The following is a 16,110-nucleotide window of genomic DNA, read 5'->3' as shown; positions in this document are numbered from 1 at the left end:
CGCCCCGCCCCGCGTCGCCCCGCCCCGGCGCTCTCCCGGCAGCCATGTGGGCTTCGGCCCTCCGAGTGTGGGGGCTTCGCGAGACGTTTCGGGCGCCGCTCGGCGGACGGCAAGCGGCTCTCCTTCCGGGCGGTGTCCGAGGCGTGCACAGCTCGCCAGTCCCGTGTGGCAAGAACCTACTCAAGAAGTTTGCTTCGAAAACCAAGTAATGCGCACCGAGTCTGGGTGAGGGGCTCCGGGGTGGGGGCGGTGCCCATGCAGCCGAGGCGACGCTCTCGAGTCAGGGGGCAGGTGGCAATGTCTACGGGGGGGGGGGGGCCGACGGGGCGGAGTCGGTGCCCACGGGGATGGGTCAGTGGGGCGGGGGTTGGTGCCCACGGAGATGGGTCCACGGGCGGGGCTTCACGCACAGGCCTTGCCCTGGGGCCCTCGCTGCGGTCTGCCCGTTAGACCGATGCTTACGGAAGACTCGCAGGCAGTCGCACTCACTGGTTAGCATTTGCTCGTGTCCCCACTCAGCCGGCTTCCGTAGTGGAGGTCATAACCTGACGGTACGTCAGGAACGTACGAAGCAAAGTGGTGCGGACATTTCTGGTGGTTCTTGTAGATTCATCAGAGGGAAGGAAGAAAGCGCGCGCGTTTTCTTCCCATGTTACTGCTTCCTTTGTTGGCCTAATTTGAGGATAGTTTTCTTACCGTGAGAGAAGTAGAATACAGTGTGTTGGTTTTCGTCGCACACTTTCAGTTCTGACTGTGGTAGATAGGGTTGTGTGCTTGTTTTATTTTAATAGATTAATTTTTAAAAACATTTTCAGAAAACTTGGCAGAGTACAGTTAGTTCCCGCGTAACCACACCCCACGTCTCTTACGTTAACATGTTAGCGGGGCACATTTGTCACCTTAAGGAGCCAGTACTGATACGTGATTATTAACTGAAGCATATGCCTTGTTCCAGTTAACTTTTTTGTTTTTAATTTTGTAATGTTTATTTATTTTTGAGAGAGAGCGAGAGCGCTTGCTTGAGCGGGGGAGGGGCAGAGAGAGGGGGAGACACAGAATCGGAAGCAGGCTCCAGGCTCCGCGCCGGCAGCACAGAGCCCGACGCGGGGCTCGAACCCACGAACCGCGAGATCGTGACCTGAACCAAAGTTGGGTGCTGAACCGACTGAGCCACCTGGGTGCCCCTCAGTTTCCTCAGTAAAAACACCCTTTTTCTGTCCCAGGAGCCTATCCAAGGACCCCATTACATTTAGCCACTGCTCTTGACTGTTTTGTGACCTTGATGGGTTCAAGGAGTTACGGTTAGATATTTTCTACGTATTTCTAGATATTTTCTGCTCCTCTCTTTGGATTTGTGTGATTTTTTTTCTTCTAACGATTATGTTGGCATTGTGGGTTCTTGGGCGGAAGACCGTAGAAGGAAAGACCTACTCCTCATTCCATACTATTGTTTTTTTCAGTGTTTGTTCATTTCTGAGGGGGGCAGGCAGAGGATCCAAAGCAGGCTCCAGGCTGAGAGCAGAACCCGACGTGGGGCTCGAACTCACAAACCGTGAGATCATGACCTGAGCTGAAGTCAGACGTTCAACCGAGTCACCCAGGTGTCCCCCCCCCCATTATTTTCTTTAGGGGGACCTCACCGTGTGCAACCCTCATCTCAGGAGGGGGAGTCATACTCTTGAATTGTTTGGAATTCTGTGAGAGATGCGTTTCTTGTCCTGCATTTACTAATTTATGTCAGTGTGGACTTAACAGGTGTTAACTAATACTACTTTATTTTGCTCAGATGTTTTAGCTCTTTCATTTAGACACACTCCTCATTGTGGGTTTTGTGGTGGGTTTAAAAAAAAAAGTTTTCTTTTGTGCACTTTTTTCCTGGCACATCCTTTGTGGGCCCAAGAATCAGCCGTTGCTCCAACGGGCTCTGGTTGCTGTTACTGCAGAACGCCATCAGAAACGGTGGTTTGAGAGCTGGCCTGTCTGTTAGACTTTTTCAGCTGACAAAGGAGAACGTACGTTAACTTTAACTCTGTATATACGCTTGCCTGTAAACGTTTCTATACGTGACCACCGTGTTGGTACACAGAGAGACGAGCCCATACTGATGTCCACATGGCTCATCTGGCGCCCTTTCCTCGCTTATCTGTAACCTCCCCCTGCAGCAGGTGGCCGGCCTCCCCTCCACCACCCTGTTACTCGTCCAACCCCAGCACGTGCATGGCCGCGCGGCCCTGGGAAACTGCTTTCTCAAGTGTGGTACGGGGCTCAGTGCAGCTTGGTAGACATTCTTTTAAGATTCTCTTTCTGCACCTTCGGGATTGGAAGTAGACCTTAAGTAAACATCAGAAGGTTGAATGAAAACTGTCTTGTCTCCCCTACAACCCTTGTTGATTAGATTCTAAATTCCTTAGCATCCCAGTGACATAATTTCTGTGCCCAAGTTTAGCCCCTTAAAAAGAATTTTGGTATTGGGGCGCCTGGGTGGCTCGGTCGATTAAGCATCTGACTTCAGCTCAGGTCATGATCTCATGGTTCGTGGGTTTGAGCCCCATGTTGGGCACTGTGCTGCCAGCTCAGAGCCTGGAGCTGCTTCTGATTCTGTGTCTCCCTCTTTCTCTGCCCCTCCTCCGCTCGTGCTCTGTCTCTTTCTCTCTCTCAAAAATATATAAACATTAAAAAAATATAAAAAAAGAATTTTTGTATCATAGTATCGAGTTGGTGCGTATAATATTTTTTTCTTTCATTTGCCTTCAGTGTTCTAGTTCTTACTTTCTCTCCACAGAAAGAAGTTTTGGTATGAAGGTCCTTCCTTGGGCTCTCACTTGGTAAGTCCAGAGTAGCAGCTGCTGTAGACTCTGGTGGGCGTGAGGTTCCAGAAGTCGGCAAAACTCCAGCCTGGCCGTCCTTCCATTTCCAAGTTTGAATGCACAAGGTCTGCAGGCTGGGACTAGATACACTGGTAGAGTGAATTTTGACTTAAAAAAAAAAAAAAAAAGAGTCATACTAAAGTTTTCTGGAATGTTGTCTCTGTTATCGAATACTAACAGTGGTTTTTAGTGTGTGTGCATGACACGTGTAGATGTGCTGTAAAAGTTTATATAATAAATGGTTCTCGTTAGAAAAATTACATTGTGTGTTAAAAACCACTGAATTGTGTATCTTTAGAGAGGGAGAATTTTATGGTATGTGGATTATGTTTCAATGAGATTTTTGGGGAGGAAAAAATATATACTGACAGTACTTTTAATTTTGGAGGGGCGCTAGGTAAAATCTATGAAGGATCCAGGTCTTTAAATTGTATCTTAATGAATCAAGCTGAGATGGTTGAGGGTAACGTTGGTTTTTGTTTTTCAAGGTGCTAAGTCCTTCCCAGCTCCCTTTTTGTAGATTAGGACAAGTTTAACATATACAGTTGTAACGTTGGCCTTTCTGTGTGTTCTTCTTGATGGAGATGTACAAGCCGTCCCAGTTGGAATTCCTAACGAAGACCACCTCAAAGAAAACCAGGAAGGACGACCAGGTGCGCCTGAGGGCCCTGAACGGCCTCCTCTACAAAGCGCTGACTGATCTGCTGTGCACCCCTGAAGTGAGCCAGGAGATCTGTGACCTGAATGTGCAGCTCTCCAAGGTAGACTGGGCCCGGGTGGGAGGAATCGGGGTGAGGCCTGCAGGCCTGCGTCTAGTGGTTAGAAAGAAGGCGCCATGCTAGACTCAGGGTCTTTGAAGTTCTGTAGTGATGCTAAGTGGGACCATTCGAGCTGTGAAGACGGAGGGTACGTGTGCACACGTGTGTGTGGTGTGCAAGCACTGAGGGCGTTGTCAGATGCCCAGGAAGCACGATGGGCGGACGCGTGTGCGTTTGTCTCGGTGAGAAGACAGCAGGTGCCTCCCTGCAGTCTCCCTGTCCCTAGAGCGAGCTGAGCTGGAGGGAAATGGGAAAATAAGTGGTAGTTCTGGCTGTGGGCTTGGGGTCAGGGACGATGAGGGTTTGGATTCCGGGCCCGGCTTCACCCCTTGTAGTGTGTGGCCGGAGATGGTGGCCTGTCGCGGTACCCGCGGGAGTGCCTGCTTCTGGGTGGTGGGTGCCTGGAGCTGACGACTGCCGATGAGCTGGTCTTCAGCCGCGGCCTGTGGTCCGCCGAAGCCCACGGAAGCGGACAGTGACTTGAGGCTGGGGTGGGTGGGACTCAGGTGTCTCTGACTTCAGACTTCTCGGCCTGCCGTGTGTACTGGAGGACGACCGTCTCGGCCGAGCAGAACGCGCACACAGAGGCCGTCCTGCGGAGGAGCGCCGCGCACATGAGGTGACCGCGCTCTTCGTGTCTGCTTCCGCACGCACCTTGTGTTTCCCTCTTGTTGCATTAAGTTTTTTTGCTTTGAAGGAAAATTTTGGGCGCGTTTTCTTAAATTTCAAGATGTAGTTTACATCTGCACGTGAGACGTCATCTTGGACAGCAGTTCTCACGGTGTGGCCCCAGACTTCTGGGGACTGCTGACACCCAGGTGTCCCTGTGGTCATTGTAGCTTCATGCCATGTGCTCCCAGTAAAACACAATGCCACTTCGGTTTAAGGATCTCTGTGATGGGGCGCCTGGGTGGCTCATTCGGTTGAGCCTCCGACTTCGGCTCAGGTCATGATCTCACGGTCTGTGAGCATTGGGCTCTGTGCTGACAGCCTGGAGCCTGCTTCGGATTCTGTGTCTCTCTCTCTCTGCCCCTCCCCTGTTCATGCTCTGTCTCTCTCTGTCTCAAAAATAGATAAACATTAAAAAAAAAAAAACTATCCATGATGAATAAGCAAAAGTTACTAATTTTATTAAATCCTAACTCTTGGGTACCTGTCGTCGTAATGTTCTGTGTGGTGGGAAGGAAGCCTAAAATAACCTGTGCTGATGTGGTTGTCTGGGAAACACACAGTTGATTGTGAGCTGAAATAGACACTGTTCACTGGAAATGACAAGTGAACCACAAGATGTGGTTTTTTCAGATTTGGGTATTTGACACATTTTCTCTAAAATGAGCAAAGTGAACCTGTCCCTTCAGGGAAAACAACTGACTATACTTGTTGCCAGTGATAAAATTCAAGCTTTCAAGTGAAAATTGATTTTAGAAAACCTGTATCCACCACCGTGATTTTGGTAGCTTTCTGATACTTAAAGACTCTCGATGAGGACGTTGGTCATGTTGACAAATGCAGTGTCATACTGTTCAGTGTGTCAACATTCTGCAAATCTGGGTAATTTGGTGAGCCAGTGTTTTCCAAATGACTAATGTCTGAAGTTACAAACTCAAGCTTAGGGAAAGAGCCATTCGAGGTCAAGATACACCAGTGGATTTTAATATGACAGTGACATTCATTGATCTGGTTTCAGATTCCACGCTGCAACTAACTTTAACAGTATCCTTTGTTGAGTTTTTGTGGAGTGTTGGAGAAGAGCCATTCTTTTCTGGAGTGGTGTTCATTTGCTCCTTTTCCAGTTACAGGGCAGTGTGAGGCCGGATCTTCTAGTCCGGCCAGAATAACAGAGCAGCTTGGGTGCAGCGGGGAGAACGTCTCCCATTAAGCTGGGCATTAGAGAGATTTGTGACTATGTAACCAAGGCCACGTTTCTCAATCATTTTTTTGGGAATAATTATCTTCAATGGTTTAGTTATTTTTCATTAAAAATCCCACGTAAACATTTAATAGGTTTGTTATCTTGAATGAACGAATGTCTGTTTTTCAAATTCTCACTTTTAATTTATAGTGTAGTAGATACGGATAGATACAACACTCATCAACGAAAGCTCTTGGGTGTGCTCAGTAAGTTTTAAGAATATAAAGAGGTCTTGAGACTAAAAAGTTGAGAACTACCGAGGTGGGTGCTAGGAAAGGAGTTACTGTGTTTTCTCCCCAGTCTTAAGAAATGCAGAAACCTAACCAAGCAGCACTCAGAACTGGACTCCCTCCTTCCCGCCTCCTTCCTCTCTCTGTTCCTCTCGCCTCTCCCTTGTACCTCACGCTTCACTTTTAGGAGAGGGGGATGGAACCCTATGTGGAACTAGGGTTTGCACATACCGTCTGCTTCAGCTCAGCTGACATCATTCCCAGGAGGCCCTAGGAGTCTCTTTAGAGGAGAGTATTAATTGTGTATCAAGGAGGGCTCAGTTAATTTCATTTTTCTCTTGTTAACAGAAACAAGAAAAAGATTTCTGACAAGTGTACTAACAGCATTGCTTTCTGATGAGTTTTTGGGTAATCAGAAAATCCAACCGAACAGACCGTCCCTTTCCGCAGCTCTTCTGCTCACCTGAGGTTTGGTGTAGAGGCTCTCTTGTAATCACGGGCCAGGACCTGCTGTCGCTGTGTGCAGAGAGGCTGTGCTCACCAGTGTTTTTGCCGCGGACTGGCTGCAGCCAGTTCACCTTAGTCTGCTTGTATCAGTGACCGATGCAGAGAATGACATGTGCCTGAGGATGGCTGAGGACCTCGGTGCACTTGTGTGGCCTTGGTGCCAGTGGATGTCCACTGGAATGAAGCCGAGGCGGGTTGTCGGTGCCCAGACCGCGCAGCCCACTGCCACGGTGCTGCCCGGGAGGCGTCTAAGCGAAGATCAGGTTATTCGTTAGGATCTCAAGAGTTGCATTTAGGCAGCTAAAAATAGTTGTGATGATGTGTTTTGTATCCCTCTTGTGATGTGGCGGTTGCCTGCGGAAGACTTTCCTGGGCTGACATGTTGGTGTTTTGAGTAACGTGATAAGCAAATCTTCTGTCTTACCTCTCCGTGAGGTTACTGTATATTTTTCTGTCCGCTAAGTGTCACCTGCAACGCACAGTGTGCCTTGTCTCTCTCCAGGCACATTTTGATGTCCCAGCAGACCCTGAGGAACGTGCCGCCGATAGTGTTTCTTCAGGACAAAGGAAATGCGGCTCTAGCTGAGGTAAGGCTAAGTGACTTTCCATAATGAGCTTTTCTATGAGTAAGATTTTATATTTAATTTTGAGAGATTCAGATGATGTGTACAGTTAAAGGAAGCAACCCTTGGCGGGTACAAATGAAAAGTGAGGCTCCCATGCCTCTGTCCCAGCCAGACTCCCCAGAAGGAACCACTCTTCAGGCTTTAAATTTTAACTGCTTACCACTGTATCTCTCACCAGGACACCAAGTCTCTGTTTCTTGTCTTACAAAGTTGATGCAGGCAAAGCTGCCTCCCTCTCTGGATCTGACCGTCTGCAGTTACTTTGCACCAGAGGTTACTTCTGTAACCGTTTTGTATAATTTCCCTTACTTTAAATACTGTTAATTATGAGGTCTAAAACCTGTGTGTAAATATATGTGTGTATATATTTGTATCTGTATGGTGTTACCTGGTGGTCATTAAGATACGTCACACTTTTAAAAAGTTTACAAAACCCCCAGTAAGTAGCACTTATGATTATAATTAGGTAGCTGTTATTCACTGCAGGACTAGGTAGTTTTTAGAGCCACAGAGGAAAACAAGTCTAGTCGGACATTTTTATCTTTGTTATTCATTATACAAGCAACACTGAAAACCTTATGCAAACAATAACCTTGACAGGTAGGGGCTTTTCCTAGCGACAAAAGGAGACGGAGGAGTGAAGTGACCAGTGCCAGCTTTAGAGAACCCAGGAGAGCATAGGTTAGGCGTTTGCCGGGGAGAGTGCAGCAGGGAGCTCATGCGTGCATGTCCGGTTGAGTTGGTGGAAGGAAGTACCTCTGCTCTCACCATCCCAGGCTTGTCCCTGTCTCGCCAGCAAGGTCCTATCTGGCTCCGTGGGCTCCTTTCTAGAAAAAGTGATTGGAAGGAGGGAGGCGCAGACAGTGCTCAAAGCATCCTGGAGCGGTTCTTTCTCCAGAGATGCTGCTGCTGGGTATTCGCGGTGGAGGCCCCGCGTCTGTCCTCTGTGCCCTTCCTGTGCCAGGGGCAGAGTTAGGCTTCTGCCTGGCTCGCTGTCACTGTAGTTAGAAGCAAGCAGGGGCCCGACCGAGGGGTCTCAGGGGGGCAGGTGGCTAGCCGAGTGCACAGTCATCACGGTCATTGTGGGCTGGCTCTTGCGGAAGTCAGTGCGGTGGTTTTGAGACCCTTATGTCTGTTTGTAAGAGAGTTGAAGTCAGCCAGTGGCAAAGTAATCTGGATAGACACGCAGATTTGAAGTTGGGGTTTGTGGGTGAAACTTGGAGTCTCGTACCCTCAGCGTACGTGTGTGTCGTGTGGGCTGCACGCGTGGAGGCGTCGCGGGTGGTGGGAAGTGGTAGCGGCCGGCGGTGGTCGCAGCGCGTACTTTGCGGTGTCAGGAAGCAGAGCGGCACCAGCTCCGTCCAGGCCGAGCCCCGAGGGGCACTTGGCTTTGCTGCCGTCACTGCCGGTAGGCCCCGACGTCACTGGTGTCGGGAAGAAAGCGGGAACGGAAACCACAGGGAGGTACTGCACGTGCCCTTCCCCCGCAGAGGTTGACATTAAACGGTGACCACACCGAGCGTGGAGGAATCACGGGGCTGCGGCCCCGCCACCCCGTGGTCCCGTGGAAGCCGCGCACGCACATCCTGTGACCCAGAGCTCCCGCGGGGGGGGGCCCACGGAAACGCGTGTCCGCCAGAGGTGTGCGGGTGCTAGTGTTGGGGTTTCTTGTAGGTGCCTAGCTCTGATTCAGCCATGGAGGGGTGAACGCAGAGCCCCAGGCGAGGCCATGGTCCCTGTGATTCTGTCTGTGGGACGTGCAGGGACACGTGCGACCGGTCTGTGGTGACGGAAGTCAATAGTGCCTGTCTTTGGCACTATTGGGAGTGGGCAGGAGGGGCTCGTAGTTTCCTGGGGTTCGTCTCCTTAAACGTCAGGGGGATGTCCACAGGCACAGTCCCTTTGTGACATGTCATTGAGCCGTATGCCTTGATGTCCTTGCGCTTTTCCCGTGTATTATATTTCAGTCAAAGGGTTTGTACAATGTCGATTTTGTCATAATTACAAAGGACGAAAAATAGATTTTTAAAGAAAATACATAAACTGCGTTCCCAGCATTGGGATTTATTACACATTTGCTGGTCTCCCCGCTTCTGAGAGCAGGCGTGGCTGGGCCGTGCTCGCCTCGCCCCACGGGCCTCATGCTAGAGCCTGGACTTCTCCTTGGGGTGGGCACTGAGCCGCTTCCGTCCTCGCCCGAGGTTCTGTGCATGCGGAGTTCGGCTGGGACTCAGCCCTGCAGCCTGTGTTGACGTGTTAGGGTTTGGTGGTGTCTGCATTGGTTCTTTGTTAAGACTTTTAACGAAAGCTTTGGTGCGGCAGGATTTACCCAGAGGCCCGCCCCGTCCTCACCCTTCCCACCACCCGTCTTTTTTTTTTTTTTTTTTTTTAAGTTCTATATCTCTACACCCAACGTGGGACTTGAACTCGTGACCCTGAGGTCAGGAGTCGGATGCTCTTCCGACCCAGCCAACAGGGTGCCCCAAGTTTTCCTTGTTAGATTTCTGCAATTTCACACCAAGGACGTTGTCTTGGCACCTGGCTGCTTTTGCTCAGCACGGTTTTCGAGATTCACGTTGTTTCGGTGTGAGTGGTTACTTTTTTCTTGGTAAGTGGGGTCATTATACGAATACGCTACGTTTCATTTGTTCACCTTCTCACGGACGTTTGTCTGTCTTTCTAATTCTCAGTTGCTCTGAGTGAAGCTGTTGTGAACACGTGTGTACACGTTTTTGTGTGGATGGATGTTTCTGTGTCTCTTAGGTCAGCACGTAGGAGTGGCAAGTGTCTGTAATTGTGAGGAAGCCGCTGGTTGCAGGTGAGCGGGGCGCCGTGGCATGGCTCACGTGTGTCTTCTCGATGACTAGTCGAGCACCTTCCCCTGTGCCTGGTGGCCTTTCCTTGTTTGGTCAGGTCCCACCAGGTCTTTTGCCCAGTCTTGTGAGTTGTGCTCAGGGTGGACCTTCACAGGATGGCCACGCGTCCTGTCCTTGTCGGGTGCGAGCACACGTTCTCCCAGCCAGCTTGGGAGACCCGTGCTTGGTCCTCGTGTTGTGGCATCGTTAGTGCTGTTTCTGGTATTTTCTGTGGACTGACTTTTCCCTCGGTTCTGCCGTTGGTTTGCGATGATGCAGTCTGTTGCTGCAGAACGCCGGGCCCTGGTCCCGGATCTGGGCCGTCCCGGGCCGGCACTGTGGCCAGGTAGGGTCCAGGTGTGTGTCCTGGGCACTCAGGTAGAGGTGGGAGCCGCCCCTGGTATCCGGGGAGCAGGGGCCTGTGTAGCGCCCTGGGCTCAGCAGTGGTGTGCGTGCCCCCACCGAGGGGAGCTCTTGTTTCCAGATTGGGCCCCTCAGACACCTTGGACCTGGATTTGCATGCCACGCCCCTGACTGTGGCTTTGTTGCTATGCCAGGAGGCTTTCTTTTCCCAAACACACAAGTTCTGTGGCAAAGTTCAGTTTAAGTGTTTTATACAACTTCATTCGGAATCAGGAAACGTTACTTAATTGAGCTAATAGTTAACTGGTTTCTTCATAAATTTGCCTGAGGTTTACAAGTTTTAAGTGTAGTTTTAGGAAAGCCTCGGTTCGTTATTAGAGAAAATGTGATTGTTAAGTAACAGGTGTTTGAAAGCACAGACTGGTGAATGGCCTCATCCCTGGGGGATGTCACCGGAGGGGCACGGAGGACAGTTGGAAGGCCTGTGTCTGAGTTGGGCCGTGGTGCAGGTGCACAGAGGTGTGGCTTACTGAATTGCTCTCTATGCCCCTTTCCAGGTTGATTGGTTACTGGCAAATGCTGATTTTGGGCCCCCAGAGGAAAGAGAAGACCGTGTGCAAGGTGATGCCAGGTACACGTGGACATGGTTTTGATTGTCCTGGGCAAATGCCCTGGTGTGATTCCCACGGCAGCTGCCCAGTTCTGCACCCCTGGCCGTGCACTGCCCCAGCAGCCTGGCAGTGACCTGTGGCGGGTCCTGGGGGCAGTCTGCAGTGGTTCTGAGTACTCAGCAAGGCTGCTCGGAGTGCCTCGGTGGTCTACCCGACAGTGCTGGAGCCCATGGCATCTGCCATCGCTGTGGTAACTCCTGGAGAGGGGACAGGTGTCTCTCCCTCGCCCTGTTTTTCCACTCAGCACATTTTTACTGAGCATGTCCTGTGGCTCTGTTCTAGCATGTACAATACGTATGTGAATAGAACAGACATTGGGGTCTTTGGAGCTTGCATTTTGCTGGCGGAGACCCACAGGGAGCAGTGAATCCACAGATGATTGTGTGTCAAGAAGGGCATGTAGGACACCCCTTCCGGTGAGGGGGGGGGTCAGGAGGTGGGAGCGGTGCTGCAGCTGAGAAAGAGACGTGAGCTGTTTGTGGAGGGGCCCTGTTCCGGGTTCCGGAAGAGCTTCAGCAGGTCCTGAGCCTGTGTTCTCAGAGCGGGCGCGTCAGCGTCAGGGGCAGCACTGTCAGGACTTGGGTGGGGCCCCCAGCAACCTGCTTGCCAGGGGAGGGGACGCTGCGCCCCGAGGGCCCCAGGCAGCAGTGAGTGCCCACATCCCGGACCAGCAGGGAGTTGAGCCTTCTGTAGCTGAGCAGGAGGGGGTCAGAGGCAGGACACGGCCATGTTTGGGTTTTGACAAGTACCCTGAGTGGCACATGTAAAGGACCATACTCAAAATTCTTCCTGACGGGCCTAGCACGCTGGCTGGATTTGGGGAAAAGCAACTGAGAGGGCATCTGACGGGAGGGCTGTGTCCAAGCTGTCCTGGGCTGCACCATACATGGGGGCGGAGCCCCTTCCCCGTGCCGTATCCCCCAGCCTCCCTCGGACGTCAGTGGGTCCACCAGGAGGTGGCCAGGAGCCCCCACACCGCCCGGCTTCACCCACGCTTCACCTGACGTCTCTTCTCCCCTCCAGGGGCTGTGGGGCCCTGGACGCCCCTTCACGCAACACCCAGGGCCCTGCCGCCTGCTCAAGTCTGTGTGGGATTGATCACGAGGCACTCAACAAACAGATCATGGAATATAAGAGGAGGAAAGAGCGAGGGTGCAGGAGCGAGAGTCCCGCGGAGTCTCCACTGACACACACACGAGAGGGAAACGTGGCAGCCACACCCTGCGCAGATGGCGACCTCTCCCGCGAGAACCACCTGTCGGGGGCAGCGAGCAGCCACCCGGACCCTGACCTGGATGGCTCCCGAGGGGCGGCAGGAAGGGCGGAGGTGACTGAGGGGCGGAGAGGGGGTGAGGTGTGAGGCTCTGCTGGGCGGAACCACGGTCCCACCGCCTGGGCAGCCTTGTGCCTTAGCCTGAGAAGGAAGGGGGCCTGTGGGGACAGTCAGGCGTCTTTGTCCCGCTTTTCACCCCTCGCGGGCTCCCAGCAAGCAAGGCAGAGCGTCGCCTTGTGTGTGATCCCGCTCATTCCCTAAGCGCTGTCCTCCTGGCAGACTTGGAATGGCCCCACGTCTAGTTTTCCCCCGGGCAGGACCGCTGCCATGCAGGGAGTGTGGGTCAGGGGCGTCACAGCACTGTTGGAAGGAAGTGAAAGAAACCCTGCTCCACGTGTGACCTAGAGCAGCTGCTCCCGGGCGAGGGGCACCTCCGTTTCCCGAGTGCCATCAGTGTCAAGATGCTGAGGACGGCATCAGCGCGGCTTGGATGATGAGACGGGCGCTAGTGAGGTGGAGCAAGGAGGCTCGGGACTTGGCTTTTGTAAACAGTGTCAGGAAGGAAGCACTGCTGTCCCCTGGGCACCTTCTGGCATCTGGTACCAGGGCCGGTGCCCAGCAGGCAGGCGGCACCGGCAATGCCGCCTTTGTGGGCACAGCAGCCCCTGTTGAAGGGACCTGTCATGGGACACGGGCGGACCACTGGGAAGCTCTAGGCACGTAGCTGCCCAGGTGGCACTCGGGTGATCCCGTCTGCCCCGGAAGGTGCTCGTAGCCGCGTGTGTGGAGCATTTCACCTGGGAGCGCGGTTGCTGGCGTGCAGACTGTCAGCTTGTGAAAATGTACGTGCTTTGCTCTAACCAGGAGTGGGAAGACACACCTTGAGCCTGCTGTCCGGAAAGGGGAGTTCATTCACCACATTCCCGGGAGGTGGGGACGTGCCGTGCAGGGCCACTCGGGGAAGCCCCAGGGTCGGTCAGGAGGCTGAGGGAGAGGAGAACGTGTGGCTTCTGCAGGAATGAATGGCCGAGGCTGGATAGTGTGAGTAGTTTCAGCAGGCTCTGGGCTATAGGAGTGCTTTCTGCGTGTTGAGTCCTGGCCCTGGGGGATGTGCGGCAGAGGAAATACTGGCTGGTGTGCAAGAGCCAGATAAAGGAGGTGGTTGGGAGTGTGGGCTCTGGATCTGTGGGTCTGTACATAAAATGTGAGTTTACAGGGGAATGGTTCACTGTCTGTAGGAATTAGCCCTGGGAGGGGCAGTGTCTCCGCAGCCAGCAAGGCCCCCGTGATGTTATAACATCACAAATACACGGTATAAAAACCCTGACTGATACGGGACCCTGCAGCACCAGGCAGCCCGTTCTGCTGACCATAGATCTGGTCTCCACTGCCGAAGGTGTCCAGACGTCTGTGCGGAGCAGCGGGAACAGGCCTGGATTCCTGGATTGTGAGGTCAGTGTGCCATGGACGGGGACGTGCCCATCTGTGTTGTGTGTCAAGTAACGGGCACTGGGAGAGGCCGGTGCAGGGTGCTGGCCTGCTCTTTTCTTTCCTCTTTTCCACCTGTGCTTCCAAAAGTCAACAAATGGCAGGAAAAAGATGTGTTCTCAGACCGGGAAATTCTGTGCTCTGTACTCCTACCGATTGTCTTAGGTTCTCCCTGTAAATACAGTTGGAGACCAGAAACGGGGCCAAGACTAGAGTGGAGACCGAGGGGCTGCCTGGTGGTGTGGACTGGTTTTACAGGGTTAAAGGTCACGCTAACAGCATCTCTGTTAGCTGCTGGCATTTGGTACTCTGCACCTTTGTAAGGGTTCATCTTCTCTTTGGGGTAGAAGGAACCCTCAGTAAGCACAGGACCTCTGAGTGCAGAGAGTACTTCCTACTTCACCTTGGCGTTTGTTAGAAGGACTTGGAACTTCAGGTACAGAGTGTTCACGGAGCTTCTGGGTTGTGCGTGTGGAGGTTTGGGGGTGGGCCTGGCAGCTCTGTGCCTTCCTGGCGCCTTCTTCTGCCTCGTCCCAGGCCACTCCCTCTTGTGCAAGCCGGGCGTCTATGGGGGAGCTTCAGCTGGCAGCCAGCAGTCCCACCCTGGAAAGGACTGAGTAGCCTGAGAACAGAACTGAAAATAACCACGTATCAAGCAGCTGAAACACCGAACAGGACAGAAAATTTGACAGGCTTCCATGGGAAGACTGCCCGGAAGACCATCGTTTTCAGTCTTTGAACACTCACTTCATGTTCAGAAGGGTTTCCTCCCTCGAGTCTTCCCTCTGACGTCTTGGCCTTTTAGGTCCTATCAGTAAAGTTCAGGATATCTCCAACTTTTTTTTAAATTTTTTTTAATGTTTATTTTGAGAGAGACAGAGCATGAGCAGGGGAGGGGCAGAGAGAGAGGGAGACGCAGAATCGGAAGCAGGCTCCAGGCTCCGGGCCGTGAGCACAGAGCCCGACGTGGCGCTTGAACCCACGAATGGCAAGATCATGACCTGAGCTGAAGTCAGATGCTCAACCGACTGAGCCACCCAGGCGCCCCGAGGATATCTCCAACTTTTTTACGGCACCTTTTCTGTTCAAGCGTTTGTGATACATGCATTGTTTTTTTGAAACTGAAAAGTGCTTAGAATAAAGCATATTCAACGCGCCCGAGTTAAATCTATGACACATGTTAAGCTCTACAGTGAAATAAATGACCCATTTGCTCCCTATCACCCGTGGGAGGGAGAAAAGCCTGTGCTCCTCCAGCCCTTACTTCCCTTGTGTTCCGCGCCCTCTTGTTGAGGTGTGGAGACCTGTTTCTGAAATCCCGTGTCCCAGGATTTGCTCAGTTCTTACTTAAAGGCTATCGAAATTACATAAAGTGTAGAAGTGGGAAGAATGTGTCACGTGACAAAATAGAACTCACAATTGCCTTTCGGTAGGTTGAGATGTAGAACCAAAGTTAATCAAGTGAAGCTTGATAGGGCTATATGTAAATTCTTGTGATTAAGATTTAAAATATTATTCAACTGCAGCATTGCACCGTCCGTGAAAGCAGTCTGGTGGTTGCAGCATGTGTCCTAACCAGTCTGTGGCCGGTGTGGCGGAGGCAGGGGGGAGGTGGTGGAGGGGGAAGGAGGTGGTGGCAGGAGGCCATGGAGGGAGGCCGGCCCTGCCTTGTACTCGTCTACACAGCTGTCGTCTAACGTTCAGTTCCTGAAACCTAGGACTTCTGTAGTGGGAAGGGCCAGAGGGGAGGGGGAGGCAGCCTCCAGAAGTGGTGCGGTGATCCCGTGGCAGCAGGGCACCCCGGCCGGGACCCGACAGCAGACACTAAGTATGAGGCAGATTCAAAGTGCCCTCGACCCTGAACTCCCAGCCTGGACACCACCCGCACCCCCCACCCCGCACCCCCCAAGTCAGAGTCGGCCTTGCGTCTGTAGGTTTGCCTTGGGAGTCAGAGCTTCTTGCTAAGCATCCTTCCACTTTCACACTTAAGCCCTTTTCCCCTGCAGTCATGAGCCCAGCCCCCACCCACACCAGCCTCCGGGCTCGCTTCTCTCAGGACCCTGGTGGCATCACTTGTAACAGAGCCTCACTTGGCACCACCCGTCACCTGCCCCCGTTCCTGTGACGTCATGTTTGCACGTGCTCTTCCCCCCTTTCTGCCTCACCTTGGGGATGGGGGCCACCTTTGGGGAGCCTTCTGTGAACACCCAATTTTGGTTGCGGTGCCCTAAATTCCCATAGCTACGACCTCACTGCACTGATTGCTGAGTCAGCGTCTTGTCTGCCTCTTGCGTGAGGTTTCCCAGGCCAGAGTATAGTACGCGTCGATCGACTAATGGACCAGCGGGGTCTGCTTCGAGTCAGGGGTAGGTGTTAGCGCTGGCTCAGAGGAGAACGTGGGCAGTAGACGCAGACGTGGCCTGAGGCCCTTTTTCACCCTGGGCCTGAGAAAAGCTGAGGCAAAGCAGAACATACGGCCAAAAGGAAGACTGAGAAAGAG

General features: G+C 52.6%; 1 protein-coding gene across 2 annotated transcripts; it reads left to right on the top strand.

Annotated features, from left to right (window-relative positions):
- The first annotated feature begins 22 nt into the window (after nucleotides 1-22).
- RBFA (ribosome binding factor A) lies at nucleotides 23-14,452 on the top strand. 2 transcript variants are annotated; one of them, XM_040478509.1, is made up of 7 exons: nucleotides 23-205; nucleotides 2,783-2,825; nucleotides 3,452-3,628; nucleotides 4,192-4,304; nucleotides 6,837-6,921; nucleotides 10,736-10,809; nucleotides 11,873-14,452. In XM_040478509.1, the coding sequence occupies exons 1-7, from the start codon at nucleotides 45-47 to the stop codon at nucleotides 12,207-12,209; spliced, it is 990 nt and encodes a 329-aa protein (XP_040334443.1). In that variant the 5' UTR covers nucleotides 23-44; the 3' UTR covers nucleotides 12,210-14,452. The 2 variants fall into 2 exon arrangements, with proteins under 2 accessions (XP_040334443.1, XP_040334444.1); XM_040478510.1 differs by having other exon boundaries at nucleotides 128-225.
- Nucleotides 14,453-16,110: the final 1,658 nt, after the last annotated feature.

This window comes from Herpailurus yagouaroundi, unplaced genomic scaffold (genome assembly GCF_014898765.1).
Source record: "Herpailurus yagouaroundi ecotype Mexico unplaced genomic scaffold, PumYag 142, whole genome shotgun sequence".
NCBI classification, from domain to species: domain Eukaryota; kingdom Metazoa; phylum Chordata; class Mammalia; order Carnivora; family Felidae; genus Herpailurus; species Herpailurus yagouaroundi.
The sequence above is the reverse complement of the archived record's forward strand: the minus strand, read 5'-3'. Positions and strand labels throughout refer to the sequence as shown.

What these genes read in the sequence shown, in the direction of transcription:
- RBFA (XM_040478509.1), top strand. Translation starts at nt 45, where the DNA reads ATGTGGGCTTCGGCCCTCCGAGTGTGGGGGCTTCGCGAGACGTTTCGG. An exon ending in AGGAGCGCCGCGCACATGAG is followed by an intron (nt 4,305 to 6,836) that starts GTGACCGCGCTC and finishes GTCTCTCTCCAG; the next exon opens with GCACATTTTGATGTCCCAGC. An exon ending in GAAATGCGGCTCTAGCTGAG is followed by an intron (nt 6,922 to 10,735) that starts GTAAGGCTAAGT and finishes GCCCCTTTCCAG; the next exon opens with GTTGATTGGTTACTGGCAAA.